This window comes from Emydura macquarii, unplaced genomic scaffold (assembly GCF_026122565.2).
Source record: "Emydura macquarii macquarii isolate MOO-44397 ecotype Brisbane River unplaced genomic scaffold, CSIRO-AGI_Emac_v2 contig_3692, whole genome shotgun sequence".
NCBI lineage: Eukaryota > Metazoa > Chordata > Testudines > Chelidae > Emydura > Emydura macquarii.
The window spans coordinates 11709686-11729952 of record NW_027133829.1 but is presented as its reverse complement, the minus strand read 5'-3'; the positions used below and the strand labels follow the sequence as shown (position 1 = coordinate 11729952).

General features: G+C 63.1%; 2 protein-coding genes across 2 annotated transcripts; both read right to left on the bottom strand.

Annotated features, from left to right (window-relative positions):
* Positions 1–638: 638 nt before the first annotated feature.
* PGAM1 (phosphoglycerate mutase 1) lies at positions 639–5590 on the bottom strand. The gene is made up of 4 exons (XM_067537064.1): positions 5348–5590; positions 2748–3022; positions 1725–1905; positions 639–1403 (listed from the first exon to the last, which is right to left on the bottom strand). The coding sequence occupies exons 1-4, from the start codon at positions 5484–5486 to the stop codon at positions 1234–1236; spliced, it is 765 nt and encodes a 254-aa protein (XP_067393165.1). The 5' UTR covers positions 5487–5590; the 3' UTR covers positions 639–1233.
* Positions 5591–8238: 2648 nt separating this feature from the next.
* Positions 8239–19758, bottom strand: LOC137146031 (M-phase inducer phosphatase 3-like). The gene is made up of 11 exons (XM_067537097.1): positions 19225–19758; positions 18585–18685; positions 18451–18511; positions 17721–17760; positions 16927–16995; positions 15200–15271; positions 14630–14692; positions 10420–10518; positions 9902–10035; positions 9258–9369; positions 8239–8973 (listed from the first exon to the last, which is right to left on the bottom strand). The coding sequence occupies exons 1-11, from the start codon at positions 19365–19367 to the stop codon at positions 8740–8742; spliced, it is 1128 nt and encodes a 375-aa protein (XP_067393198.1). The 5' UTR covers positions 19368–19758; the 3' UTR covers positions 8239–8739.
* Between the last annotated feature and the right edge of the window lie 509 nt (positions 19759–20267).

The following is a 20267-nucleotide window of genomic DNA, read 5'->3' as shown; positions in this document are numbered from 1 at the left end:
TCCCTGCCAACTCCCATCTTCTGTGAGTCTAATGGTCTCTCCACTGATCACACAGCTGGGTCTCCTCAGGGAAAGCATGAGTAACATATGGGGGAGACAGGCGCGCACACGGTGCTCAGGAGCCCCAAGAATATGTCCACTTCATCCCACTGCCATTCCCAGGGCAAGAGATCAGAGGCTGTGCCAGGGCTGGATGAGAACAAAAGGGAAACCTGACCTAATGAGGCGGCCCCACTAGGCTAGACAATGGCCTGGTCTGTGGTCTGTATATATGGTCCTAGAGCCTGGCCTGCACAGACTGTGCCTGTGGGGCTGCTCACCCCACTTCTGTCATTGCCTGTGCCCCCAGCTGGCACTAGCGGGTCCTGCCCAGGGAAGTGACAGACACAGCAGCTATTGCACATCACTCCTTTATTGTACTGACACAAGACAACTATTGGACCATTACACTAGACCCAGTGCAAACCTCAGCTCCCGGGAGGCCAGCGCACCAGTGCCCGGTACACACGCACGTGGGTGGACAGACAGCAGCACTACGCAGCAGGCGAGGAGGCGGCTGTGGCCACAGGCCATCTAGAGGACAGGGCAGTGCTAGCTGCAAGGACACGCTCCCCTCCCCAGCCCGGGGCTTGAGGCAATAAATTAGAGTTGGCCATTGGAGAGCTCGGTACAGACTCACTGGCTCCCGGGCATCCCCCCCAGAACAGTTACAGCAGCTGCGCTCCAGACATGGGCCTTGTGGAAAGGAAATGGGGACAGACCCTGCGAGGGCCTGTCAGACACGGCTGGTCCCTGGCTGACAGCAGCACTCACACTCGTCCCCCCCCCGCTCCCCCGCCTGGAATGACTAAATCATTAAATGACTAAATAAAACTCGTGACAATGACCAGGGCTGCGCCGTGAGCTCAGACAGCGAGGGGAGCCCGGCCGCGGTAACTGTCTGGCCGATGCCTTTCAGACTCACTTGTCTAGCCCAGCGCTCGCTGGAGCGTGCAGAGGCAGTTACTCCTGGCTGTGGTCGTCGGGTTTCCCTGGCCTGAGGAGAGGCTCCCAGGCGCCTTGGTAGGTGTTAGCTAGACTGTGGTTTGCAGGGGTGGCTGGAGAGGGCTGCATGGTCCACGTGGCAAAGGCAGGTCCCAGGGGCTGGCTCTGTTCTATGGCTGTGGTCCGGGGGTGCGGGGGGGGAGGGGCAAGGGGGCTCATCTACTGCTCATGAGCCTCCCCTGCCTGCCTTCACTTCTTGGCTTTGCCCTGAGCTGCCACAGCCTCCATGGCCTTGCGGACGGTCTCCTCGTCCCCCAGGAACTGCATAGGCTTGATGGGCTTCAGGTTCTTGTCCAGCTCGTAGACGATGGGGATGCCCGTGGGCAGGTTGAGCTCCATGATGGCCTCTTCAGACATGCCTGCGAACACAAGGCCCAGTCACCCACCGAGCGCCCGGCACCGAGCCCCACGCTCAGCGCTGCTTCGGCAGGGAGCTGCCCACCCCACGTCAGGCACCCGGGGCCGAGAGCGCCAGCAGGGAGCGCTCGCTGCTCGGCCGAGTCCCATCGACAGCCCCCAGGTTAGTGCTCGGGGAGAGGGAAGTGATGGGCCGAGGACTGGGGACAGACAGACACCCCCGCCCGGTGCCAGCAGCTGCGGCCACCTCGCTGAGCCCGGGGCCGAGCTGCCCGCTGCTCCACTGATTTGCAGGCCATGCTGAGGCCACAGGGCTGCCGTACCTTCCAGGTGCTTAACGATTCCTCGCAGGCTGTTGCCGTGGGCAGCGACGAGAACCCGCTTGCCCTCTTTGATCTGCGGGACAATCTCTTCGTTCCAGAAGGGCAGGGCCCGGGCAATGGTGTCCTTCAGGCTCTCGCAGCTGGGCAGCTGGTCCTCGGTCAGGTCAGCGTACCGACGGTCCTGGGGAAGAGCTGGCTGTCAGCACGTCCCGCGTGCCTAGCTAGTGAAGTGCTGCTGACTCCCGGGGAGCTGCACTGTCAGTGTGCTCACTGCTACAGTCCACAGTCTGGAACTGGGAGCTCCCTTCCTGCAGGGAGCCCCAGGCACCACTCTGCTGTTCTGGTCTGGGTCCCCACAGGGTTATCCTGGAGGGGTGGCGCGGGGGAGGGCTTGGCTGCAGAGATCATTATAGCCACTGGTGACATGGAGTAAGGCAGCAGAAAGCCAGGGCGGAACATGGGGCCAGAGACCACAATGGGGTGCAGGGGGAAGAGGCGCCCAGGGCCATGTCAGGTGCACCTCCAGCCCAGCCTTAGGCTGAGAGCAGCAGCGGCGGGAACAGGAGCGGCACAGGGCCAGCAACTGCCTGGTCTGACCATCGAGCCAAACCAGCTGGGAAATGATTTCGTTTTGGGCTGAGCTAAAACAGTTTGGGGGTTTTGTCAAAGTAAGGAACTGAAGATGGTTTTGGGTGGAGAACAGCGTTTCACGCCCAGGAGTCGCTACCTACGTTTCCACGCTGACCAGTCTGAATTTCTTTTGGCCAAACTGTTTGCCAAATCTGCAAATCGTTTTGGTCGAACCAAAGCTGCATTTTTCAGCGAATAAAATACGCATCCAAAACCTGTTGCCCAGCTCTGGGCAGAACTGTGCTGTGGTGCCCCCTCCCCCGGCCCTATTCACACAGGGACACAGAACAGCGACCATGGGCCAGCCAACCTTCTCCCCAGCCCAGCTCGGGGCCCCACATCCGCCTGTCATGGGAAGCGGGCGAAGGCAGAGCTGTGAGGGCCCCGTCTTACCTTGCTGATGGCGCTGTAGAAGGGGTGGTCTGGCTCCATGGGAGGTGGTGGGATGTCATAGGAACGCCTCCAGATCTTCACCTGGGCCTCCCCGTGCTTGGCAGCTGTCTCAGCCTTGTTGAGGCCCGTCAGGCCCCCATAGTGCCTTTCATTGAGGCGCCAGGTCCTCACCACGGGCAGCCACATCTGGTCAATGGCATCCAGCACTAGCCAGAGGGTGCGGACTGCCCGCTTCTGGACAGAGGTGAAACAGATGTCGAACTCGTAGCCAGCATCTGGAACGGAGGAGAACCCCGAGCCATGAGCACACAGCGCCCACACGATGGCGCGGGCAGAGTCTCATGGTGGCAGCACTTCCCTCTTTCAGTCCAACAAGCACGGCCGCGGCGTCAGGCTGTCTCACCCCACCCACCAGAGACCAGCCCTGCTCCTGGTCATCTCCAGGCTCCACTGTCTACAGCCGCTGCTTTACGCCCAGCCCACCAGTCCCCCAGCGCACTCAGGTTTCACCGCAGGCAATGAGGTACAGGCTTCGTGCACCTGGGTGAATCTGCTCCACCACAGCATCAGGTCTGGGAGGTCACATTAGCTCCCGTCATCTGGTCTCAGGCGCCCGGATTGATCTGTCCTCAGGCTGAGCAGCCGCCTGCGAGTCACGGGGCACCACGGAAAGGGAGGATTTTGCCTCAGAAGGGCTTTACGCTGACGAATCCCTGAGGCTCCGCAGGTCCTCTGCTCCCCGCAGCGCCTGATGAGGGCTAAATGGCCCCTCCACACGCTGCCCCACTTCTGCAGCCCGGCCAGGCTGTGCCTGCCAATCGCACGGCAGCTCGGCTCGCTGAAGCGGAAAGACAGGATGCTTATGTAACCGCAGCGGCGTGGAGATCTGGGCGCCATTGCTTCCTCTCCAGAGCTCAGGGGAGCGCTCCCCTCCGTGGCAGGACAGGGCAGCGTGCGGGCAGAGCGGCAGGCTCACGGGGCAGGGCTGGAGGACATATCCGCTCCCTGACCAGAGGAGGCCCATCCCTGACTTGAACCCATCTCCGTACTGAAAGCGTCTGGAGGCTCTGGGCCTGCACAGCAGTGAGTGGGTGACTAGGGACCCTCAGGCCGAGCCGTACCTCCACGTGGAGCAGACGGCTACAGTGGCGGGCAGCAGGATGCAGTGCGAGCGGCTGACGCAGGCCGGGCTGGGGCCCGTCAGTACAAAGGACAGCGCCACACCCACGCCCCACACTGAAGATACCCAGGGCTCTGAGGAGAAGGTGGAATAGGGTGGCACAAAGGTGCTGACTGGGTCCCAAGGTGAAGTGCAAGGGGGTGATACAACAGCTGCCAGGTACCAGACTCCTCTCACCCAGCATCACCCTGCACACGTCCCCCCGTCCCCCAGGTACCCGGCCACCTCCGGGAGCAGCAACGTGGGCTGTGGCTCGGGCTGGGCTAGGGTGGCTGCAGCACGGAGATCTGCTCAGACACTTTCTATTCCAGGGCATCTCTCCCCCGGCAACGTGAGGAGATAAACCAAGCTCTGTCCCAGCCCGGACACCCCGGCCCAGCGCCTCCCACGGCTGCAGGCAGAATGAATCAGGCCTTCCGCTGCCTCCTGCCGAGTCTAGCAAGCAAGAGGGATAAAACGGGTCCTGCAATTTCCTGCAATGACTCTGCTTCTCTGACAGGGCTGGGGGAGGGAACTGCGCCTCCTTTCTCCCCGCTCCCCGCTGCGCGGTCCAGCCAGGGCTGAGCCGGGCCTGCTGCAGCACTCCTGAGTGACTCAGCCTCCTGCTCCCGGCACAGGCAGCATGGCAGAGCACAGCATCCCCGGGGCTGCCCAGGGATGGGGACACGTGCTGGGCGGGCCGGTCACCGCCTCTGCCCTGCCACAGCGTCTGTCAGAGCCGCTCTGAACACTTCGTCCCAGCACGCGGGGCTCTGCCAGTGCCCTAGGCCGCCGGGCCCGCCAGGGTGGTTTCCGCAGCCCAGAAAGCGCACAGGGGCCAGTCCTGCCCCCCGCAGCCCCCCGGCAGAGCGGCCCGTCCTGCTCCGCTGTGCAGCGGCGAGCGGCTGGCGCGTCCGTGGCAGAGCTGGGAACGGGACCCCGGCGTCCGGGCTGAGGGGCGCCCTTCGGGGCGAGATGCTCCGGGGCGGGGCCGGCTCCAGGCTGGGCCCTGGCACGCACCGGCCGGCTTTACTCGCGCCGGACACGCCGCCGAGGGCTCCCCCGACCCGCCCGGCAAGCTGCCCAGAACGGGGGGCGCGGGGTGACGGGCTGCACTTTCCCCGCCGCCCTGGGGCTCAGCACCTTTCCCTGCCCCACCGCCTCGCACCTGCCCGGGGGCCGCCCCCGGCTGCGGCTTGGCCCAGCACTGCCCCCCCCGGGTCCTCCCGGCCCGGTACCACCCCCCGACCCGGGCCCGGCCCGGCCCAACCCAGCACTCCTCCTCCCGGCCCGGTACCACCCCCGACCCGGCCCGGCCCGGCCCGGCCCGGCCCAACCCAGCACTGCTCCCCCCCCCCCCCGCGATACCCCCGGCCCGACACCGTGCCCCCAGATCCCCCCGGCCCGGTCCGGTTCGGTTCGGTTCGGCCCCGGCCCGTACCTCTCAGCGCCTCGCCGCCGCGCTGCGCCTCCTGGCGGCCGGCCGGGCTGAGGTCGGCGTCGTACCAGCCGCTGAAGCGGTTCTCCAGGTTCCAGGCGCTCTCGCCGTGCCGCAGCAGCACGAGGCGGTAGGCGGCCATGGCGCAGCGGGACTGGACGGGGCTCGGCTCTGCAGCCACTCGCGGCGCGGAACGGACTCACTGCGCGTGCGCCGGAAGCGGCCCGGCTCCGCCTCTGCACCCGCTGTCCGCTCGGCCCCGCCCCCCGGCCCTATCACGCAGGCGCAACGAGCCGCAAACTGGCTCCTGCGCGAGCCGCGCGCGGGCGTCCCCCTCCAACCTTCGCCGCGTGGGGGCAGGACGCATGCGCACCCTCTTGCGTGCCACACACCGCATTCCCCCGGAGCAACACCCCCGCCAATTGGAGCATGCGCAATGTGGGCGGGAAGCTGTTGCGCGTGCGTCCTGGAGGGCCGCCGGTGGAGCACGGAGAGCACGGAGCGCACGTGAAGGGCAACGTGACCTTCAGCTTCCGTGACGTCACTGTAGACGTAACCGCCTTACCGTAAAGTATGGAGCAGAGACGCCATATCAATGTCCCTACGGCCGCCACCCCGCCCCACTCTCTTCAGCCGTAGCCTCGCCCACCCCACGCACCGGGACGGCTGCCAAGAAACTCTCGCGATATTGTTCTCGAGGGACGGGAATTTGGCTGCCCGGCTCCCGCCCCCTCCCGAATTTGAGCCGTCTGATTGGCTGCCCGCCGCAGGGCCTCGCCTCTTGGGGGCAGGACAGCCAATCAGAGGCAACATGCGGCACGCGACCCCTGCCGCACCAAGGACACCCACAATGCAGCGCGGCGCGCACGGCGCTGTACACGATCCCTGGCAGACACCAGCTGTGTTGAACCCTCCTGGTGTGGGGCCCGCCTTGTGACCCTTGTCCTGTCAAAGGGGCGGGGTCCCTTTCCCACCGCTGCTGGGTGGGGCTAGGGTCCCCGCGGGGGGGGGGGGGGGTCTGGGAGTTAGCCCCCCTGGGAAGGAACAGCGCAGTCCTGCCCTCTCCCCAGCCACCCAGCCAGCAATGGGCTCAGGCTCTCTGCAGCCTCAGGCAGGCGGCAGCGCTGCCCCACACACGCACTCGGGGTATGCACATTTCCAGCCTTTCCTTCCCACCCGCAGGGGCTGGGCCTGGTTCCGGTTCCAGTCACATGATTCCAGGGGTCAAGGCCCTGAACAGGAGCCTGTAATGTCTGTGACTGCATCTGTCGCACCTGGGGCAACGGATGAACTGAAACGGGCTCTGGGCAATGATGAGTTTGTGTCGCTTTCGGGTGATGCAGCAAACCACAGATGTAAAATCGTTGCCTGTCTTGGTTCGTCACTTCCAGGTACACGATGGAAGCACGTCCCTGGAGACAAAGCTACTTGACTTTGTTGAACTAAAAGGTGAAACAGCCAAACTAACTGCAGCGGAGATACTTGCTGTTATAGAAAAGTTTCAGCTGGAAAATAAGGCTGTGGCTTTCTCTGCCGATAATACAAACACAGACGTTGGCAGGTTATGCAGGCAAGGGAGAGAAAATGTGCACACTAAAGTCAGGGCAGCCTTACAAGGGGAGGTGATAGCCCTCGGATGTCCCACTCATACTGTCCACAACAGTGCCCGAACTGCACTGGGTACAATCCCGGTGGATGTTGAACGTATACTGACCAAGATTTGCAGATATTTTCACAATTTCAGTATTCAAGTTGAAAGACTGAGGAGCTTTTGTGCGTTTGTGGGGTAAGAATACCAAAACGTCCTGGGGCACAGCAATGTCAGGTGGCTCTCAATGGTACCTGATTTAGAAGGAGTCGTCCTATTATATAAGCCGCCTACGTCATTTTTTCTCTAAGAAAAAAAGTGTCTTCAGAAGCTATTTGAAGACTCTATGACTGAACTGGCTCACTTTCATTCAAGCTAATCTGTCTCTTTTCCATGACACAATAGAATTGCTGGAGGGGGAAGTTCACTGTGCAGTGGAATCCGCTGACATCCTTAACAATCTGGAGCTGTCTGCGAGGAAGACCTTGTGCTAGGTTTAGTGAGAAAACTACTAGCGGGGCTGTGGTCTCGACACACGAATCATACTTTAATGTTTCTCGTCCTTTTTTGACGTGTCAGTTAAATACATAACACACATGGGGATAACACACAAATGACCTCTGCTTTGCCTGCAAGATCTGAGATTGAGAAGGCAGTCGAACTTCTGCAAATGAAATGCCAAAACGTAACAATTGATCAAGATTCTCTGTTTGATGGAAGTGATTTTTCTTAATGAATTTTTAAGAGGGAGCTAGGCGAATGGAATGCAGCTGCTGTGTTGGTTGCTTACAATTTGAACGCAGTCATGACACATGTCACAGAATCCGAGGTACCCCACGTTAACCTGAAAAAACTAGCTGAAGCGATGCTCTGTCTTCCAGGCACCAGTGCACCTGCTGAAAGCGTGTTCTCACTGGTGAATGACATGTGGACGGCAGAGAAATCAAGATTCAATGTACGATCTGTGAAAGCCATTCTCATTGTGAAAACGAACTTTAAACTGTCCTGTCTAGAATTCATGGACAAACTCACCAAGAATAATGATATTCTCAAGCAGATACATTCCTCCGAGAAACACCCCAATTAACGCAAGCTTACCATTCTCTTGGCAGCCTTAAGGCTGAGACCGGTAAGTATTTTTTCTGTGTTTGCAGATTGAATATGAGAAATATGACATATTTCAGTTAGCTATAGCTATGTATAAAAATATGTTCATAACATCTGTTTTTACATAACATTTATTTCTCATAAGCAGTAATTACCCCCTACTTCCCCACCCCGGCCCCTAAAAATATGTCCTCCGATTCATTCCAAAAATCTGGTCAGCCTCCCTACCGTAAGGGGAAATCTGTCAGTCACTGCCTTGGGGTGAATCTCTTGTCAAACACTGCCCTGGAGGAGGGGCAGGGCTCAAATTGAGGGGAAGTAGTGCTGTTCACCCAAGCTCCCCCCAAAAACCAAGCTCCTCCCTTTTGAAGTACTAAAATGTGACACCCCTAAAAGCGACTTGCGCAGGTCTCCATAAAATGGTGGCTTCTCCTCTGTCCTGTGTCTCTGGATCAGAAATGAAATAGTTAGCAATGCTGACATCAAATCAGCATCACTAGGTTCCAGAGTCAACACCCAGTGAGTTGAATGGAGCAGTTCAACCCACCAGAGCGCTTGTTTCAGGCTGGCTGCAGACTCAGGAAGACATCGCTGCATCGGGTACACTCTCAGAGTCGTATTTTGAAGGTTTTCTTTGCCACCATAAAGGCTAGAGTTGTAAATGACAGCTGCGATGCGGGCAAGGGGCAGCAGCTCTATTTCAGAGGCGAGGGCTGGGGTTCGTGGGTGCCTCGCTGTGGGTCAGGAATGGGCTCTGGGTTGCTGTGGGAGGGGAGTCCCTGGGAACAGGGGTTTGCTTCAGAGCCAGGGGCTTGAAAAGCTCTTTGCGGATCCTGCGCAGGCTCCAAGGCTGTCTCCTTCGCTGGTAGTTCCGCAGCTCGGCTCGGAAGTCCTTGTGCCGCATGTGAACGTAGCCCTGGGGCTCGCAGAGACCCTAGAGAGAGCGAGAGCACGTGATGTTCCCCTGAGGAGATGAGTGGGGCCGAGTGGGTTACAGTGGGGGGGAAGGGGCTGGGAGATAGGACTCCTGGGCTCTGAGAGGAGGGGGGGTCTAGTGGTTAGAGCAGGGGGCTGGGATCCAGGACTGCTGGGTTCTAGCTGAGCTGAGAGAGGAGGGGGGGCTAGTGGTTAGAGTGGGGGAGGGGTTGGGAGCCAGGACTCCTGGGTTCTGTTCTAGGCTATGCCACCTCCCGCCCCTCCACAGCAGCCCCTGGGTACCTGGAAGTGCTGGTAAAACTCCTTGTAGCCCCCGCTCAGCACATAGAGCTCCGGATAGCAGAGCTCCGGGTACCGGTTGGCATCTCGGTCCATTCTCCTCAGGCTGCGGCACCTGCCCGATGACAGAGAGAATTCACCACTGACCCCCCCCCCCCCCATCGTCACTCCAGTGACACCCCCTCTGTGCTCCCAGAGCCCACAGGACGGGGCGAGGGCGGGTGAGTCCGACTGGCTGAAGTGAGCGTGTCGCCTCTGAGGGCGGGTGGGGTCCATGGGCGCAGCGTGAGGCACTGCGGGGTTCACGGAGCCAGCGAGACTGGCCAGCCCCAGCCACCGGAGCCAGGCACGGGCCTGACCCCGAGGGGACACAGAGCCTCTGGGGGGCACTGGCAACTTCAGCCTGCACCTGCTGCCCTGCGCCTGGGGCAGGGCTGGCCGAGAGCATGGCTCAGCGAGGTGCTCTGCTGCATGGGGTCCACCTGACCCAGCCTGGTATGCGTCCCAGCGCCCCCACTCTGCAGCGCGTGGGTGCAGGGAAATGGCCCCCTCTCTGTCACAGAGACCAGGGTGGGCGGCAATCCAGGGGGCAGGTCGATGAGCGGTGAGGGAGTCGGGGGAGCCGGGCGGGCCCCCAAGGCACCTACAATCGGGGGCCTCTCTCGGAGGAGAACTCGCAGTGGAAGATCAGGACGCTGCTGCGGGGACACGGGGTCGTGCCCAAGGGATCCGGCAGGAACCACTTCACCAGCTGCTCTTCTCGGTACACGTTCAGGGCCCCCTGGATGAGAGCAAGGAGGTCAGAGGGTCGGAGGGGGCAGCAGGCAGGACAGGCAGGGCCAGAGCCTCAGTGTTCCCCCTCTCACCTTCAGGGCGGGGGGAGCGTCCCTTCCCCCCTGGGCAGGCCAGGGTCTGGCATGGGGCTTTTAGGATTTGAATAAAATAATGACATGGCACATCCCCCACGGCCAGCCCTCCTGCCCTGCTCCCACGGCACCCCCAGCTGGGAGAGGTCAGGAGCTCCCCATGCAGCCAGCCCTCCTGCCCTGCTGTCTGTGGCACCCCCTGAAATGGTGCAGCTGGGCGCTCATTCCCTGGAGAGCAGGCATCCCGTTGCCTGGCTGAAGGTGCAGGGTGCAGGACAGACAGAGAGAGGCTCTCTTACCTTTATATGCCCCCCAGCGTATTCATAGGGGTAGCGACAGTCCACCACGACGTACTGCTCCACCACCCTCGCGAATCGGCCGCGCAGCAGGGAAGCCACCTGGGGAGGGGGGTGAGATGGGGCGAGGGGTGAGCTCCCGAGATGCTGTGTCATGGGGGTTCTGGGCTTGTCCTCCCCCACCTGCCAGGGCCCCTCGCTTTGGGCACTGGGCCCTTTTTATTGGTTTATTCGTGCTGGTGAAGGAGGGTGTAGAGTCCCCAGCACTGCACCAGGGAATCCGTGCACAGGGTGCGATGGGATGTGCCCCGTCGTGGCTCTGAAAGAGTTAACTGGGACAAGAGAGGCCAGTTGCCCCTGATCCCCCAGACCTGGCCCAGGCCCAGTGGTGGGTGGTCAGTACAGCTAGAAGTGTCTGTGGAGCAGAGGGGGGCTGCAGGGAGGGAGGGACGCACTCCGCGGTTCCTGGCTGGGCGCAGGGTGGGGAGACGGGGCGGATCAGGGAGGAAGCCCGAGGGCAGAACTGTCCTGGGACCCTCGCCTGAGTGGAGCCTGTCATGCTGCGTAGATGGGGGGAGCATCGGTTATATTGTTTGACATCAGTATGTCAAAATCATAGTACTCCACGTGGGATCTGCCATGGCAGGTACTGCTAGGGAGGTTATGGTGTGCTAAGTAAGATGATAATACCTATGTTCATGTCTGATGTGGGAAATGGAAGTTCTAGATATGGTTGAGAGATCTGTATTTCAAATGGTGCTGCCTGGGACACACCCGGGACAGGAAGGCTGCAGAACAATGGCCTGCATAATGGTCCATTAAGGCATTCCCAGGTGCAAGGGGCCCTGAGGGAGAGGCCAGCATCACCACTGAGTCACCAGAACCTGCTCCTGTGACTCTGGACTCCATTTTGGTTCCTGTGAAATTCCACAAGCTGCATCACCTAGTGAGTCACCAGGATTGGCCCATGTGACTCTGGACTCCATTTTAGCCCCTGTAACTTTCCACAGGCCGCATGGCCAAAGACAGAGGGTTTATAAGATCAAACCAGAGGAACCATTTTGCCTTTGTTCCTGTCCAGTTACTGACATACACCTGCCTCTGGATCAATTCACTTGCAGCTGAACTGAAAGACTGAGGCGCATCCAGGTACTGGATGTACACCAGAGGGACTACACAAGCCTGCAACTCCACATTTCTTCCAGAAACCTGATGTAGATGGACTTTCAATCATTTGTATGTATCTGATTTGCTTTAACCCTTTAACATTTCTCCTATGGTTTATTTCTGTCTTTTTACAATTTAGTTTTAGTTACTGAAGGATTGGCTAAAGGATTTAGGTAAGATCCAAACTCACATTGCTCTGGTGCTGTGGCTGACCCCTTGGGGTCAGAGAGAACCTTTTTAGTAAAGTGCAGAGAGTTTAAACAACTGGTCTCTTTGCTGGACCTGGTGCTGATTTGGGAGCCTGGAGCTGAAATGCAGTAAAGGGGGCTGTGTGTATTTGTGGACTGGCTTCTGTGGGGATTCAGAAGCGCAGTTTGTGGCTGGTTGGGAAGCCGGGCTTCAGTGCCACCCACCAGTGCTGAGACAATCTGCTCTCCGTTTGCAGCCTGCCCTGACCTTGGCATTGTCAGGTGGCTGCCCTGGGCACAGACGGGTCACAGAGACGTCTGGCAAGAGACCAGGAGAGACCCAGAGCAGCCCCTGGCGGTGCACAGCCCTGATAAGAGGCAGATCTGGGCTTGCAGGGAGCCCCGGGTGGAGAGACAGAGCGAGGAGCACCGCGGAGGCAGGAAAGGTCGGGTGCAGCCTGGGGGGGTCGGTTCCAGTGTGTACGTTTGAGAGAAGGTGAACTAGAGAGGCTGTGGCTGGGAGAGGCCTGCTGACCGGCTGGATTGGCAGAAGGCCACGGAGGCGGCAGCCAGGAGCCTGGTGGAGTGACCCTGGACTGCCTGTCCTAGGGTCCCGGGGCTGGAACCCGGCACACCTGCCATGGGGAAGGTGGTGTGACACCCCCAGGAGGGGGATACAGACTGGTGGGGCCTGAGAGAGGGTGTATGGACCACTGGGCCCGACTGGGGCGGCAGCCTGGATGGACAGATCAGACGGTTGCTTCCGCCCCCGCTTATCAGCTGCCCGAGCCCTGCTGACAGCAGCACACCGTGATGCAGCGTGGGCAGGGCAGACACAAGACAGGCACTGGAAAGGGCAGTGAGAATCACAGGGGAGGCACCAGTCCTCAGTGCTGGCTGCAGGCCTGCCAGGCCCTCGCGCAGTGGGGAGGACGCAGAAGGAGGTCTAGGAGCAGCACGGATGCCAGTCACTGCCGGGCACAGGAAGGGGATGTGCTCAGGTGGGAGGGGAGCTCCTGGCTGGGCCCTTTGGAAAGGAACAGTTCCAGGGGTTCCCCTTTGGGCACCAGCTGCACATGCAGACTTTAGCATCGCTGGCAGCATTGCCAAGACACCGGAGCTGCCCCAGGAGGCTCCCCTGACTGCCAGGGAAGGGATGAGCTGTGTGCACAAGAGGGGGTTTGTTTAACGGGGACCGGGCAGATTTAGGAGCTGATGTCGAGAGACGGGTGGACGGTTCCCACCTGAGGACAGCAGCCTGCCTGAGACGAGCCAGGGAGCGGCCCTGCCGGCCAGGCGCAGCGTGAGCTGCACAAGGAATACGGCGATCCCCACGGCAGGAGACTGCAGCCACACGAAACCCCCGGGGAAAAGTCAGCCCAGACCTGCCCTCTGCTAGTGACAGAGCGATGCGGCCCAGTGGGTCGCTGCTCCGCTGTCCGGCCATCTGGAGGACACTCAGGCGAGAACTGTGATGGGGAAACTGAAGGTGCATTTTGCAAGGTCTGGCGGCCCTGCCACGCTGCGCTCGGACAACGAGCTGTAGGTCGCGCAGCACAATCCAAACGACGCAGCACCAAAGGGGAACCGGAGCACAAGACGTCTTCCCCAGGGACCCACCAGGCAACGGGACGGCCCCTTGGCAGTGACAACAGCCGGGAGACCCACGGCAAAGACCAGGCAGACAGGCGGCGCAATGCTGGATCCCAGCAATATAGCCTCCCAGGGACCAGCGCGTCGCCCAGCAAAGCGACTGAGTCACAGAGCCAGACGTGCTTCCCCGCAGGGGCAGGCGGCTGTCGCCCGGGGGCGGGCGGTGGGCAGGAGGGAAGCCGTTGAGAGAACACCACGCTGGGCAGCCAAGGGCCCAAGCCCTCTGCACTGGGAGTTCGCAACCTTCCCGGGCGCCTGCGCCCCTTTCAGGAGGCTGGTTTGTCTGGCACACCGCAAGCGTCACCTGACTTAAAAGCTCTCCGGACACCCAGCTCTGAGGGCAGCGTCGCCACCAGCAGCCGTGCAGAAGGAAGGGTGACAACGCCACGCCATGTGACGCTGCCATCTGCGCGGGCGGCTGGAGAGTGGCGGCCGCTGGCCAGGGCGTTCATGGTGTGTGCGGTGCAGAAGGGCTGCTGTTTTCATCCTGCTCCCGCCCCGCCCCACCATGTCCAAACAAGACGAGCTGACGTCCCCCCGAAGAGCTCTGCGTACCCCAGGGGTACACGTGCCCCTGGTGGGGAGCCACTGCCCTACTCACAGGGGTGCAGAGGGGGTCCAGCCACGCAGAGCTGCGGCAAAGGGCAGGAGTTCACATGAGGGAGCTGCAGACTGAGGACGGGAGATAAAACCGAGGCAGCTGCGGGGTCGAGCCAGGACCAGGGTGCACAGGCTGAGTCTCCGCCCTCAGCCGGCCTGACATAACCCTGGTGTATGAGCGACACGGGCCCAGCAGAAGGAAGGCAGCGCCAGGTGGGAAGCAGGTACAGACCCTTCCCCCCGCGATAACACACACAAGGTGGGAGGCTGCTTCGAAGACCAGCCTCACTTGGGCAGGCACCGGTGGGCTGGGGTGAAGGCCAGGTCTCCCGGGCGGCCATGGACCAGTCGCTTCTGGCACCAACAGGTCAGCACAAAAGACACAATAACAAAACATTGGTTTGAGGAAAGAGGTGTCAACCTGCAGGGCCCTGAGGGAGGAGTGGGGGGCGATGGGGGGGACACGGGCAGGGCAGTCTGTGCACGTGGCTGGAATGCCAGCTGCGGCTGCTGCCCCGAGGTGTGCTTCTTAAGAGTCCGCTTCGTTCTACAAGCATGGGGTCCGCTTGTGCTATTACCCAGCAGTGGGCGCATTATGCACTTACTGTGTCGGGGCTGACGTAACGCAGATCCCGGTGCTGGCCGTCCTCCAGGGGCAGAGAGCAGGGCTGGGGGTACCAACAGAGACAGGCATGGGCACAAAAACAGAGCTGAAGGGTCATCCCTACTCTCCCTGGGGAGGGGAGACGTATCCCCCCTCCCGCCACTGCGCACACACCCAGCCCTCCCTGGTGCAGGATGCAGCCCCCCACACACACTCCCTGCCCTCCCGGGAGTGGGGCGTAGCCCTCCCCACACACGTCCCCCAGCCCTCCCGGGAGCTGAGAGGGGAGACCTTCACCTTAGCTGGGAACTTGCCCCGGGGGCAGGAGTGTTCACCTTAGGGAGCTGGGAACACTCCCCAGTGTCCCTCCAGGACAGGTAGGCTGGTGGAAGGGCCGGGGGTGAGGAGAGCAGCGCTGCCTCGCAGGGCCCAGGGGAGAGGCTGGGGTGCAGGGCGGGGGCCTGAGATCTAGGCAGTGGAGTGGGGTTTTCAGGGGGATGGGCCCGTGCAGAGCTCAGAGCGACTGGGCTGCGGGGCTGGCGAGCTCACGGGAGGGGCACGATCCACTCACCCTGGAAAAATCCCCTGTCAGCACTGCGCTGTCCATCCCAGGGGCTGGAGCAGGAGAGAGGCCAAAGCTTCCCTGGGGAGAGACACAGGGCTGGGGGGAGAGGCAAATCCGTGGGTCCCAGCCCCAGCGCCAGCAGCACCACCCCATCCGGCTTCCCTCTGGCCCTGCCTCCCCCAGCCCCTGTCATTCTGGCCTCGCCCTGTGCCCACGTGCACGGAGGGCAGAGTGCCCGGCTCCGTCTCTCGGTCCCTGCTCCCTGCCGGCTCTCGGGTCACACCAGCGCCATGGCTCAGCCAGGTGGGCCCTGTCTGCAAGCGCCAGACGCTGGCCCCTTCCCTGCGCCTGCTGAGCCGGGCTGGCGCTGCCCCAGCAGGCTGCAGAGCCAGCCCCTGTGACGGCTCCCGTGGGGTGGGGGGCACAGGACGGAGAGATGCCCATGGCTCCAGGGGGCTGAGCAGTCACTGACAGGCAGGGCGGGGCTGGGGGGTCTGCGCTCTTCTTCCTCACCCTCCTCATCTTGCCTGCCTGGGGCTGCGTCCTCCCCGGGGCTGGGCCGTCCGGGTTGTGGAACGGAGTCGCCGGGTTTGTCCGCAGCACCTGCTGGGTGACACAAGCGTCAGTGTGTTCGTCCCTCCAGCGCGACCCGCTGCAGCCTGCTGCTGGGAACCTGCCTGGCTGGGCCAGCCCCGCACACGCCTGGACATTGACGCAGAGACGCGAGCGGGGCTCCCCCGGGCTGCAGGGGTTACTGGTCTGTACACAGCTGAGCGAGCCCCACACCCCTGGGGGCTGGGTTTGCCCCAGGTCACAGATGGGGAAATGGGGGCCGTGCGGGGACGGGGCTTGCCCCTGGTCACAGTGGGGGGCTGACTCTGCTTTGCCCCTTGGGAAGTCGTTTACACCCAGCAAAGGGGGGGATGACTCCCCAAGGCAGTGGAGAGTTGGAGTTAGGTCTCCGTCACCAGCCGGGAGCCAGCCGGGCCGCCCTAGCTACAGCCCCAGGCCTGGTGTCAGGCCGTTGACATGAAAGATGAACGAAGCCCCCAGCCTAACGAGGGGGGAGACACCCCTTCACTGGCCGGCAGGCAGGGAGGAGACTGCAAACGTGAACACGGTGTCAGCGTTCCGGTGGCCTGGTGCCAGGCAGTACCCCGTGGGCAGAGAAGCCAGCACAGACGCCAGCCTGGCATCGTCCTCGGGCCCAGAGCTCTTAGAATGCCAGCCCGGCGGGTTCTTCCGCCAGGGGCTGGCCTGTGCTTGGCACGGGCGGCACTGACGTTCCAGGCAGCAGAGCGTCTCTGTGCTTGTGCTAGCGCGTCCCCCCGTCTGTCTGTACCCCTCACCCCGGCGTCGCTCACGCCTGCCCTCTTTGCATTTCATAAACCCGCCTGGCCTTCACACGCAGCCAGTCCAGCGCTGGGCTGCACACCAGAGTCTTTGCCAAACCCCGGCTGGGGCCACGAGCTGCTGTGAGGAGCCGCGGACTCGGAGAGGGTGGACGCTGCGGGGCAGCCAGTTCGGGGGCCTGGGAGTGGTGGGGTGACCCTGGGGACAGTAACTGGGCGGTGGCAGCCAGGGTGTGCCCGGCCTGGTGTCTGCTGGCTGTGGTGCCAGGGCTGCAGGGCAGATGGTGACGCAGCCCCTCCCTGTTCTGGGTTGAATCCTGAAGCGTCCCAGCCGTCCAGCTCAGTGCCTGGGGGCAGATCACACAGCCCTGCCCCGCTCACCTTGCCCAGGCCCTGGGGACTGGCACTTCCTTCCCCGGCTCTCCGGTCGGCTCCTCGCAGCCGCTTGCTCTGCGGGGACAGAAAGGAAGGAGCCATGACACGGCTACCCAGGGCATGGGGCGAGTGGGAAAGGAGAACGTGCTGGGGTCGGAGCCGGGCCAGGGACAGAGCAGGTGCAGAGCAGGACGTGTGCAGGGGGGTTGCAGACCGGGCCAGGCACGGCGTGGGAGCAGAGCGCCAGGCGGGGGTGCCAGGCAGGGAGCAGTCACGGGGCAGAGGGGCTAGGGCGGCCCGGTCCATCTCCTGCCTCAGTGCTCAGCAGCTGCCCTGCAGTAACTCAGTCGTGCTGGGAGCCGGTGCCAGGCAGGGTGTATGAATACATACCAGCACTGCCAGCCTCTGTACCGCCCGTCACGCTGCCCTAGGAGCCCGTCCCCTGCGCAGAGCCCCAGGCACCTGCCTGCTGAGTGAGCCCTGGGCTGGGAGAGCCAAGTGGGGCAGGGTCTGAAGGCAGGCGCTGAAGGGGCCCTGTGCCCGCCCCTCGGGGCTGGGAACGAGCTGGCCCAGGGGCACATCCGAGGAAAGTGGAAGGGCCTGAGCCGGAGCGGTGCAGGGCGAGGCGGTGCCCGGCAGTGCAGCGCCCAGGCAGGGAACTGGGGCTGCAGAATGGCGGTGTTATTCCCGGGCCCAGGGCCCGTGAGCCCAGAGGATGGGCTATAGGACAGTGACCCACCGCCCTGCCCCTACCCGGCACGGCCCCTCCCCTGCCCCTCGGGCACAGCCCGGGTACTCACCGAGCGGGACAGGCTGCAACGCGAGGGCACCTGACTGCAGCTGAGAAGAGAAAGCAGAGCCCGCGGGTGAGAGAGGCCCCAAGCCGGCAGCAGCCGCCCGGCCAGGCACATAGGCAGTGTGGGGGTGCCCGGGGGGGAGAGCCGGGCCGGGCAGTTCCCTGCAGGGCAGTAGAGTGTGCCGGGGGCTCTGGGGAGCAGAGTGTGTCCCGGGGGGACTTGTGGAGAGCAGCACGTGTGCAGGGGGAGCAGCGTGTCCAGGGAGGGCTCTGGGGAACACCTCGTGTGGGGGGGGCTCTCACACCAACAGATGCTGTAGCCACCCTGCGGTGATGCTCCCAGCGGGGCATGGCTGGCGGAGGAAAGGTGGCTGGGAGGCAGAGGCTGGTGTGTGCAGAGCCTGCCTAGCGCAGGGCAGTGGCACCGCGGGGCTGGGCAGCTCTCGAGGAGCGGGTGCTGGGGATGCGAACGGCGTGGACGGCCTGACATATCCTGCAGGGCTGGCTCCACGGGCAGCAGGGTCGGGGATCCCAGGGGGACACCCCCCCTTCCAGCCACTGCTCCCCCGGGCCGGGCCTGGCTCTCAGCCCCAGAGACTGGCGAGCTGCAGGCGACCCATAGTGACCCTCCCCTGGGACAGACACAGCCGGGGTCTCCGCACTGTCCCCCACCATGGCCTGGGAGCCCCCCCAGCCAGCGACATGCCTGCTCCCCGCCGCCCCCCTCCAGGTACCTGCCCTCGCTGCTGCTGCTGCTGCAGGCCCGGGGGCTGGGCGGGGGCTCCCGCGCACCACCTGCGACAGAGAGAGCGGGTCAGGGGGCACTCGCTGGGGGCGGGCAGGGCTGTGCCAAGGGGCAGGTGCTGACCTGTGGGCGTGGCTGTTCCTGCAGGTGCTGGTGACTGAGACTCAGCGGGGCTTGGAGTCAGGGCGTCTGGGGACAGCCTCAGCCTTCTCCTCGGGGTGACGCTGTGTGAGAGAGCACCCCGTCATCACCCTCCTCACCTGTTGTCACCCTGCCACCCGTCGTTACCCTCCTCGCCTGTTGTCACCCTGCCACCCCTCATCACCCTCCTCGCCTGTTGTCACCCTGCCACCCGTCGTCACCCTCCTTGCCTGTTGTCACCATTCTCTCCCGTCATCGCCTCCCTCTTGGTACCAGGCCCTGGGCCCATCCCACGCCCCCCGCGCACATGGGGACAGGCTTCTCGTCACCCCCATAGATCCCCACCAGCATCTGCCCTGCATGAGCTCCCCCCGTCTGCTCCCCACGGGGCACTTCATGGCGAGCGCCCTCTGGTGTGGGTGGCCGGGCCCAGCCTCTGCCAGAGCCCATCAGGGGTCATTACAGAGCAACGTAAGCCAAATGCTCCATGCCCCGCCCAATGCCCCCAGCTCAGCCCAGCCCCCCACCTCCATCCTCAGACCCCCTCTTGTTCCCTGCGCCCTCACACGCTCCTACGGCAGGGCGTGGAGCCGGAGGCAGGCCAGGGACGGGGAGCGGGTACCTCTCCAAGCAGCTGAGATGTCCCATGTTTGCGCACAAGCCGCTGACGGGGGACAGCCCCAGCTCCGGGGAGAAGGGGAGCCCTGCAGGCGGGCGGGTGCCCCGCTTCCCCGGGCGGGGGCTGGCACCTTTGGGGCTGTCCATCGCAGACGGGCCTGGTCGTGGGGTCTGCTACCCGGGTCGGGCCACGTCGCTGCCAACGAGCTGGTCCCCAGCAGCCGGTCCCCTGCCCACGCGCTGCCGCGGTGGGGCTGCCGTCCTGCCTAGAGCTCCTCTGCCCCCTCTGTGTGCGTCAGCCCGTCCCTGCCCCACGCCTCCCTGCATCTCAGCTCCTCTCCCCAGCTGTGCGTTGCCAGCCCAGCCAGCTGAGACCAACCCTCCCTGCTCACCGTTGCTACAACAAGCTCTGTGCCCTGGGGACAAGGCTTCAGTTACTGCGGCTGGGGGGTAACTGGCCTGCAGCAGCCCACGCTATGCCAGCTGCCCCCAGCCCCCCCCCGGCGTGGGAGAGTTCCAGAGGCACTGCATCTCGGCATGGCTCCCCCACGGCTGCCCCTTCCCCTTCTGCCTCCCTGGCTGCGACCGGCTGTTGCTCTATTGTCCTGGCAGCACAAAGCCTTTCTCTGAGCCCGTGTGACTGCCAGACACCCCACGCTGGCAGAGTCCCCTGCACCAGCCAGCCAGCCAACCGCCTCCCCCCACCCGGGGAGTGGGGGGGGGACTGGGCTGCGGCACAGAGGCTCTTCCTGACCGCTTAGACCGCTCGCAGTCCCCACGTCTGGCTTGGCTGCAGACTGGGCCGCTGAGCTCTGCTCTCGCCACCCCCGCGACAGCTCCCCATGCACCTGGCAGGGCTCAGTGACAGTGGGGGCCCCCCAGGATGGCAGCCCCCCCGGCGGGAGTTGTCTGTCCTTGGCTCTCAGGGACCCCTTCAGCCTGGTTCCCTGGGTGGGGTTGAGAACACACTGCTTCTGGAGTCGGCACCGCTGCCCTGTCCCCAGCTCCTGGCCTGCCCCTTTCTGGGGCCCCCCCATGCTTCTTGTC